The following is a 10000-nucleotide window of genomic DNA, read 5'->3' as shown; positions in this document are numbered from 1 at the left end:
TTTCATTTTTTTCTCCCGTCATATTTGCGAAGTTTCGGCTATTTTTTTATTAGACTCCTGTGATAAGATGCCATCATGATGTTGTTGCCAAAACAATAGAAGAAAGGTAGCTCAAGTATTGCAAAATTATAGAGTCAACTTTCCACCAAAATGGCCGTCGTGACGTCATGTGCAATCAAAGAATTTGGGTCACGTGTGTTTTAGGTTAAGGAGGGTGCCTACTAATTAACAATTAGACCCGTAGCCCGCAAGGGCTACGGGTCAATAGCCCATGAGGCGAAGCCGAATGTGCTATTGACCAGTGGCCTGGCCCTTGAGGGCGAAGGGTCTAATTGTTTTAGTATCACCCAACTAGTTGGACAGAAAAGGCAATAATATAGTTGGCGAATCATCAAGTTGAAGAAATATTTATTCCGCTGGAATAAAACGAAAGAAAGCGTCACGCTTTTCGATAGTCGAGGACTATTGCTAATAGTCATCTAGTAGCGTAGCCAATCAAAATGCAGGATTTGCATTAGTCCACTAGTTGGGTGATACTAATTAACAATATTTTTGCCCCGGTGTGTGATTATGCAGGAAATGTAGATCTTAACAAATGTTATTGAAATCCAAAAAGAAAATTGGGGGTAACCACGCATTTTTCAAAGATAATTCATGAATAGTATTTGTAAAAAGCTTTAAAATACAAAGCAATGTATGGCGTTCTTTCTCAAATTGAAGCTTAATTATCTCTGAAAAATGCATGGTTACCCCCAATTTTCATTTTGGATACCAAGAGTACTTACTAAGATCTACTTTCTCCGGATAGTTTTAAACCGCGCAAACGGTAACCCTGTATTAGTAAGCATCACAGATAGGAAATCTGAGTATCTCAAGATGCGCAGAACATATGTGCAATAACAATAGTAGGCACCGTCCTTAATCTCTTTATCTTTAACTCTTATTTAGGAAGCAACAAATCCAAGATAACGCGGACCGGAGATGATCGCCATTTTCAAGTCAAAATTCTTTTTCTTAGATGTGTATGACATACAATCCGCCATCGAAGTTTGATTTTCATAGATTTCAAGCCCTGTATATAAATGAGATGATAGTAAAACGAAGCAGCTTCCCTTCGGCTTTAAAGACATGCCCATCTATCTGCAGCTGTAGTTAGTGCATGTTCTTGTAGTCTCCTTATCTACCCGTCATTGAATCAGCCTGCTTTCAATGTAAGTTGTTATAACGGACTTTCGAATCACTGTTGTTTTCAAGTGAACCATTTACTGGGAGTTCCTGCAAATTAATGTACATAGGCCGCTCGGGATAGTTCTGGTAGCAATGTCGACCAACTTTCCGGCTCTTTGTGTTGTTAAGGACCTTCGATTGAGCTGATTCCGTATGGAAACTTTCCTGTGTTATTTTCACCACAGTAAGTTCGTTATCAATTGGCTCATTGTTTTCTGAGGCTGGTTCACATTTCGGTGGCATTACATCGTCGTAAAAACTTTCCTCACTGCTCCCCTGACAGTCCCGTATTGGGACACTGTACGTGGATGAGTATATTGCTGAAAAAAAAAAGTTTTTTTTTTTTAATTGCGTCATGGCAGCCATATTGGCATCCCAAATAATAATAAAATAGTAAATGGTTTGAACCCAGGAGTCATTATTATTATTATGTCTTTAACTACTAATAACAGTTATCAAGTTAACTCGAATCAATTGAAATCAAAAACTGGTTTTTGAGGAGGGAGGAAAATCGTAGTACCAGGAGAAAAACCTCTCGGAGGAGAGACTCGGAGAACCAACAAACTCAACCCACATATGACGCCGAGTCCGGGAATCAAACCCAAGCCACATTGGTGCCGGGAGGCGAATGTTGTCTCCACTGCGCCAGCATGGTTCCTCTATCTCTTTTCCTTGTAGCGACATTCGTTGTATTGCTCTAACCCCCTCCCTCGGGTTAGATTTATTTATATGAATACACTCTTGGCGAATATTCAAATTTCCCGCTTGTGTTATAATCGGCCGTTTTTTTGAATTTCGATCATGAATTAATGAATCTTTATCTAGGTGCCAAAGCTATATTTTTAGCACTTCCTTTAAGGCAATACATGAAAGACTAAAAAAAGGTATCGATTAGCTTTTCTTGATACAAGCATTCCCATTTCATTAAGAGGGCTATATGTGAGGAGGGTCATATTTTGGTGGCATTCCTGTGAAAGGGGAAATGTACCAACTTGCCTTGTTCTCTTTTGTCCGTTCTCAGGACAGCGTAAACATGTTCATAGTCACCATCCACATTTGAATTATCATTCGGAGATTCGGTCACTTCATCAACCTGTTTAAAGAATAAGACAGCAAAAAAAAGACATCTGCAACCCCCTTTTCCTGAGATAACCATGAACAATTTAAAAGTAATTAGGAATGCAAAAATTACACGGTCAAAAGTCATGAGTAATTCCTTACTGTTCTGTCTGTAGCCATAGAAGTCGAACTATTTCTGGCGGAGCTTTCATGATTATTTCTCATCCTGTAAATGAACATGTGAAAACTATCAGAAACAATCAGGAGTATGCCGTATGTTCTCCAGACATCACCACTTTCCCAGGAAATGTATCTTTTCTGTTACAAACGATTCACATTTGTCCAAACTCTTTGGTCATCTTGCAATCTTCTTATTAGCATCGATGGAAAAGCCCTCCTGTTATGACACTAACTTGAAGTTCACTTTAACTATTTTGCAAGGTCAATTTTCTCGAGCGATTTTACAAAAAAGCGGACAAACAAGTTGGTAAAACTAGCAATGAAGTATGTACAGCAAACTCTAAGCCTTTAAAACTACTATTTTTCCACAATTGCTTGTAATGTCGTAATCTGATTGGCTAATTTGGCTAATAAGAGTCTACGCGTCAACCTGTCACGCAATGCTCTTTTCACCTCTCAAACATGGATGACCAATCAGAAACGCTCATTTTGGGAAATAAAACAATCAGATTGCGAGACCGTTATAGACAACGGCCGTTGTGTCACCATCTTGGTCAATCTCTAAAATTAACATTTTCTTTGACGTTAAATATTGTGGTAAAAAACAAATCGAATGTGGTTCAGGGTTGTCTGTACTTTATCTGCAACGATATTCGTCATCACACTGGTCAGAATTTGTTTTGGACTCACTTGGCTGCGCCTCGTGTGTCCACAACATTTTGACCACTGTGATGACGAATATAGACTGTTCTAAATAAAGACCGTCTGCGAAACATTAAGTCAAACGAGAGAGATGCATGGGAATTGTTTCCTTCGAATCATAAGACTATGATATAGGTCTTGCTGCTTTGAAAGCTCACTGTCTTACGCTTATTTGAACTTAATGCCATTTGCAACATATTTTAACTCCTTGTCAAGACCAGAGGAGACTAGGCAAAAAAGACATAAAATAGATTTCATTTATGGAGCATCAGACGTTCGCAAGACGACCTCTTAAAGAAAGTGGGAGAGTAAGTGCCAGCTTCAAAACATCCCTTTCCCTTCGAAATCCTCAGGTTATTCTCCGTGCGCATTCACCTGAGACCTTCAGCATATCCTGAGATCTCCAACGTAGGCATCTGGCTACGTTGTAAAGGCACAAATGAAACTATGTTTCAATCTTACTTTACGGTTGTACATTGAAAATGATTAAGCGAGCATTACTTTAAACGCTGGTGTCGATAAGAAAGGTGTACTATGATGATGAATGTCAATATGACAAATGCTGTTATCCCTGTTAAAATACCAATGTATAAACCATAGTTGTCTCCTTTCCTTCCAGTGCGAACATTTGGAGGAATCTGAGAGAGATAAACGAGAATTACTATGGATTGGTGAAGAACCAATGTCTTTATTCATAAAGTTTTTTAAACATTATTTTGCCGCCAAGAAAAATTAAAAATACAGATGTATACAAACAAAGACGAGAAGATGAAAGAAAATTGATGATTACATTGGTGGCGAGCTCGAGGAGGCCTAAAAGAAACTACTTATGTAACTTATGCCTCTCAAAATAAGACATCTACCGCTTGTTGAACCTACAAGTTGGCGACGGAGATTGCCGAATCAAATGCCTTTAGATGAATTTAACAAGCGTTTAGGTATTTAACGTGTTGAAATATAAAGTAGTGTAAACATTTACATGTTTAAAACAATTCAGTTGGCGCAAGAGGAACAAAATATCTAAGATTTTTAATAGTTGTGTTGGAAAAGAATGCGTTTAGTACTCTTTGTTGAAGGAAGCTGTTGAGTTAGAATTTATTATGTCACTGCTAAGAGAATTGTAAAATTTAGGTCCTTGATAAAAAACAAAAAATTGTTTGATCTTTGTCCGACAGAAAGGCAAACGGACTGCAAGAGAGTTTTCTCGTATGATATGTGTGAATTTGTCTGTTTAGGGTAAATTTGCTAGCTAACTTGGGAGGGTTTTGATAGGACAACATAAATTGACCAACCAAGTTGTAACATTTGTAGATCGTGGATTTTTAAGATTTCAAGGATCTTAAATTAAGGGTCAGAATGAGCATCAAAATGGGATATGTGTATGATCCTGAAAACTCGTTTCTGTAAAATTACCAGACGCACAAGGTTAGTTTTATAGGTGGGATAAACAAGTGAATAGCACAATATACGTAAGGAGTTGGTGCTCTTAGAGTCGGTAAACTCACTGAAACAGTTGATGACTTTGACGAGACTTCTACTCTTGGAGTGCCGTTGGACGTTGTCGGGAAAATGACAAACTTTTTTGGTGCGGAGTTGGATACTAGAGAACTTCCAGGTGCTCTTGGCGTAACAACTGATACCCTTGAGGAACTGAGAGTCGGTTGAAGGTCTAATACTGTGGATGTCTTTGAAGAGACATTCGACATTTCTGTACTACTGGAAACTTTCAATGTCAAGGAAGTGAGGATTGTTGTACGGCTCTCATAGGAAGGTTTGGGTGTGTTGTCAACCGACGATTCCAGCGGATGATCGGAGACTTGTCGTGCATATTCGGTAGCCGAAGCTGATGTTTGGGAGACTTTTGTGAGCTGAGCTGGAATTGTAGTCGTAAAAGTTGTAGATGGATTATTTAAGCTCATTACTGGTGTAATATGAGAGCACCATGAAGACGCGAAGGCTGTGAGAGCTGCAAGAGTTTGCTGCATCGTTCTCGTGTGAGGTCTTTGGTTGATTGCTGGTAATTCAGTAACGCGCGTTGTCTTTGTTGGCAGTGTGGTAGAAGAAATTGAACTTGTGGGCGCGTTAACTGGACCTATAAATAAATACTGTAAATGAACAAGTACACTGAATTGAACTTTAAACGAGTGTTGTCTTCCGAGTAGCGTATATAACAGAAATTAAATGTGGCCTTACGCAATTGTAAGTGTAACTGATGGTGAATTAAGAACCTTCGCTAATCAACAGCATCAGGAAATTCTTTTTGTGCATCACCTAAGGACAGAGAAAAATCTCTGACCTGTGTGGGAAGCGAACCCACGACCTCCGCTTTAGATCACCGTTGCTCTACCGACTGAGCTACACGGGAGCAGGACGTGTGAGAAAAAAAAACCTTCCTTCGATTATCAGCTGTGAACATCACTTTGAAGTAAATTTGGTTTTTTCTTTAACTTGTCATTGAGTGATTGATTGATTGATTGATTGATTGATTGAGTGGTTGAGTAAGGTATTGATTGATTGATTAATAGATTAAGTGAGTGAGTGATTGATTGACTGATTGAATGATTGATTGATTGAGTGAATGCGTGAGTTATTGATTGATTTAATAGGATGCATTTTTGTCTTATTTGTTTAAGTCCCCTTTCTACTTACTCTACGATGAAGCCAAAAAGCGAACTTACATGATTCTGTTCCTTGGAGTTTAAACGGCAAACAGTGATCGAAGGTCACTCTTCTATCAATAATATGTGTTCCGCACTCTATGTACAAATTGAGGATTTTTCCTCGAAGTATATTGCTGCCATTCACACCAGTATTGATCTGTGATAAAGAGATAATTACAATCCAAACACGACCATAAGGTCTGTACTTTTATTTAGTTTGACAGGGCTCTTTTTTCTAGCCCCCATTCCCCCCTCCCGATTTGAATTGCCCCTCAGTGCCACAGACTTCATATCCATCAACCATTCTCATCAGCAAAGTCGCCATTGATTTGTTAGGCTTACCATTTTAATATAATCAATTAGAATTTCACATTTTACATTTTTTTTCATCGCTATAGCCACCAGTCACAATTCTTGTCGTCATCATGATCATCATCATCATCATCATCATTTTCATCATTATTATGTTCTTCATCAACAATCAACAACAAGGTTATCATCATCGCCTTCATAATGTACTGATAAATAAACGAACAGGAGTGTTTTATCGGGTTTTAAACCATGAGGCGAAACCCAGTGATTTTAGGCCCGATAAAACACGACCCGCGAGTTTATTGAACGGCTTCAGAAACACTCCACAAAAAGCTTGTTCCTCTGAAGTCCGAGAAAAGGTTCAAATTGCGAGAGGAGCCGATGATACAAGAAAAACAAGCTACGCCTTATTAGTATTATAATGTATTATTGGTTTTTAGTATAAATACACAGGTGATTATACAAAATCACGCGCTGTCATTGGCTCGCTATCTCGGATTATCAGCTGATAATCACCTCGACGGACAAAATGGCTGCCAGTAGTCGTTTTGCCACTGTAAGTGAAGATGATTTCGCGTTGAAATGTTTTTTTTTTTTTTTTTGAAATAATCACCTGCGTATTTATACTAAAACAATTATTCGCCTCAGGCTCAGTGATTATCGGTGAATATTCACCTCGACTTGGTCTCGGTGAATATTCACCGATAATGACCTTTTATCGGTAACCTAAAAGGGTGTTTTACCATGAATTATTAATGACTTATTGAATGTCGTCTAATCATTCAGTACCTCGACGCATGGACGCGGAAAAGTAGAAAATGATGACGAAAAATTAAAATGAACTCCAAAAGGAGATAAATATGGATAGGTAAAAAATCGAAAATTAACTTAAGGCCGGCCAAACGGATCAAACATGTTGGTGCAACGTCATCCAACATTGTTGAATCCAACATGTTACACTCGATTAGCCACCATGTTGCATGATGTTGGATGTTTTTGAACGAAGATTGATTTCTACGGTGGCCCATAGGTGTCACAGCACAAACAAAAAAACCTCACGGTGGAATTGTCATCACGCGGAAATGATTCTACACATAAGTTGCTAAAAAATATGTCGAATGACGACTTTGATTCGGAAGAAAAAGACGAGGATAGCGAAGAAAGCTTTATTCAGTGTTACTTTTTAGAGACTTTGAGTACAAAGACATTATTTTGCCTTTACTTAAAAAAACCATAACGTTCAAGTGAGCTTCACCCTTGAGCTCGAGTCCAAATGATGGATTCAACATGTTGCGTTCGTTTGTCACCTCGTTCGACACTTTTCAACAGCGTCCAACAATGTTGGACTCGTTTGGCCAGGCCTTTTACTAAAAATGAAGGGGGTAGTTTCTAAAGAATCTGTCGTCGGTCGGGAAGTAGTATACAAAAATTTTGGTTTTGTCAACGGAGTTGATAATGTAAATTGGCCACCGTAAAGAGAACTTTCGAGCGTTAGCCCTTCGTCAGAGCGAATCCAACGAAGGGCTAACGCTCGAAACGTCAGCTTTTAGAATCTCTGTACGGTGGCCAATTTACATTATCAAGTCCGTTGACTGAAAACCAAAATTTTTCTTTTACTAAATACCTGAATTATTTGAACGAGGTAACAAGGGCTAATTTACAAGCAACAAAAGATACTAAATCGGTGGCCATTTTGAAATAAGGTGTATAATAAATAGGTAAAAAGGCGACAATTGACTTCCTGAAAACCTGAATTGTTTACTTTCCGTAGAAACGTTCTCAAGAACTAGCGCTTGAGAAGTCAACAGAGTTGTTGACAGAATCAGTGAGAAACGAGACTCAGAGAAGTTGAGACTACGGGAATTTGAGACGGATAAGTACTGTACTAGATAACTGACAGTCCGAAAAATGTGAAAAATTCAGCGTCGGTTAAGGGAAAAAAAAGAGCTTTGCGGGAAGTGTTTACTAAATAGAGTATTTAATTACATCTGTTATCTTACCCGGAGAAAATAACGATCCATAACAGATGTTCGATTCCGACTCATTGTGAAAAGCCTTGGTAGTACATTTAAATACTGCTCAGTGAAAGCGCGTTTGGTGCCATTACACGTCATGTACGATGAAGAGTCGAATTTCAAGGAGCAAGTCCAATGCTGGATAAAGAAGATGGATGTTTCTCTTACGTCGCCAAAGTTCAAGGTAGGCAAACGCTCATCAAAAGTCTCGCCAACGAAGGTTTCCCTTCCGTCACAACCTAAAACAAAGCAATAATAATGACAATAACTTGTGATGGTGATGATGACGATGATGATACGGCGCAGCGAGCGAGTATCAACACTAATCTGGTCCTTTTGGCCGAGTAGGACTGCGCACGTATAAATAGCGCTTTCCATACTCGATTTTTCCTGGGTGACGATATTTCCTTCTCTGAATACGTAGTACATCGGTCAGCGGCTATCGACCTATCAACATGCGTAAAGCGTGATTGTGATCGTCCACATGTTTTAGGATTGCCATATGCCTTGTTGGATTTGTCACATGCTTTAGGATTCTAATAGGATTTCGAGAAGACTATAAAGGTAAGTTTATACGATTATACAATGGCAACCGTACGATAATCGTTAATCGGGAATTTAAGATCTACGACGGCGACGGTCGACGAATACGTCACCTCAAAAAACTTGGCTCTATCATAAGTCTTTCTCGATTATTCAGTCTCATTCACGTCCTACAATGTGTGAGAAGTATCCTAAAAATAAATTGGTACGAGCGGCTTCAAAGTTAAAATAGAGAATGAAAGATTCCCTGTTGCATGCTTACGTTGTCGTGAAAACCTCAAATTTGGTGATTTCATTCACGTAGTCGTTTAATATGCAGAGGACTGCAAACGTGCTTGCTAAAATCCGTGCTACACGTGCAGCACGATTATTTAGGCTCTTTTAATTAATGATATTACTGTTTTGTGGTGATGTCGTAGTCGTAGCCGTCGTCGTTTCTTAAATTCCTTAATGGAAGTATTCATCACGGTGACCGTCGTTTTAGCGACGTATCTAGAGGCAGACCATTCGCCCTTGTTGGATATGAAGTGATTATAACCAACTCGCGCTACGCTCTCGTTGGTTATTTTATCACTTCATATCCAACTCCACCCTGCTAGCAGAGCCTTTCTTTTGCTTGCTCGATTTTGGCGTTCTCGAAAAAGGCTCTGCATGAATCGAGTAAGATCTTTATTGAATATGCGCTGCATGTTGCCAGGATACAGTCTCGAACCCAAGCCTAATATGCCAGATCTCGCCGCCATCTTGGTTTTTCATGGTACATCGGGCTCAATTATAACCATCGGTTTTGTCACTAAACGGACGCTCGCACTGGAAAAACCGGTTTGACGAGAGAAAACAAGATTGACTAGTCCAGAAGTTCGGGCTGCAGCGGCTTCAAAGAGTTGTCGCGATTCGGGCAGAGCCTACTTTTCTCCTCCTCAGTAAAGAAAAAGACAAAAGGAGGCTCTGCTCGCAGGGTGATCCAACTCGGGCTCATGGAATAATTGTTATTTATGAGTCTTTCAGCTCTGTTATGTGCCAACTTGTAGGATGTTTCGCAAAGGATGGCCCACACAGTTGATCAGCTATTGACAGAAGGAGATGCAATGTACCTTAAGACTTTTCAAGGGCAAACTATTCCAGATACAGATACAATCTCGCTGCCATATTTACCCGATCGAGTACACTGGTCCACCATCATCGCACGTACTTGATCCCAACATACCTGATCGGCCTGTTACGTTTTAATTACTGGGTTGCCATATGGCAATCCAGTCAGAATATGGGTGGAATTTCATGAATCACGAAGCATAGTTAAAA

At 39.4% G+C, this 10000-nt stretch overlaps 1 protein-coding gene and 1 long non-coding RNA gene across 4 annotated transcripts in view; one reads left to right on the top strand and one right to left on the bottom strand.

Annotated features, from left to right (window-relative positions):
• LOC138056895 (uncharacterized) overlaps positions 1 to 10000 on the top strand; it is a 58827-nt gene that overhangs the window by 32809 nt on the left and 16018 nt on the right. The window lies entirely within an intron of this gene.
• LOC138056884 (uncharacterized) overlaps positions 1 to 10000 on the bottom strand; it is a 35838-nt gene that overhangs the window by 23228 nt on the left and 2610 nt on the right. The window contains exons 2-9 of one of the 3 annotated variants that reach the window (XM_068902813.1): positions 8141 to 8394; positions 5847 to 5985; positions 5232 to 5260; positions 4674 to 4871; positions 3670 to 3806; positions 2449 to 2512; positions 2224 to 2320; positions 912 to 1547 (exon numbers count right to left, since the gene is read on the bottom strand). In XM_068902813.1, coding sequence (XP_068758914.1) covers positions 1207 to 1547; positions 2224 to 2320; positions 2449 to 2512; positions 3670 to 3806; positions 4674 to 4871; positions 5232 to 5260; positions 5847 to 5985; positions 8141 to 8394 — 1259 coding nt within the window. In that variant the 3' untranslated portion in view covers positions 912 to 1206. Of the gene's footprint in view, positions 1 to 911; positions 1548 to 2223; positions 2321 to 2448; positions 2513 to 3669; positions 3807 to 4673; positions 5261 to 5846; positions 5986 to 8140; positions 8395 to 10000 lie in introns of those variants that run through there. The other 2 variants (XM_068902811.1, XM_068902812.1) reach the window with 2 other exon arrangements.

The sequence above is a fragment of the Montipora capricornis genome, chromosome 7, assembly GCF_036669925.1.
Source record: "Montipora capricornis isolate CH-2021 chromosome 7, ASM3666992v2, whole genome shotgun sequence".
NCBI lineage: Eukaryota > Metazoa > Cnidaria > Anthozoa > Scleractinia > Acroporidae > Montipora > Montipora capricornis.
The sequence above is the reverse complement of the archived record's forward strand: the minus strand, read 5'-3'. Positions and strand labels throughout refer to the sequence as shown.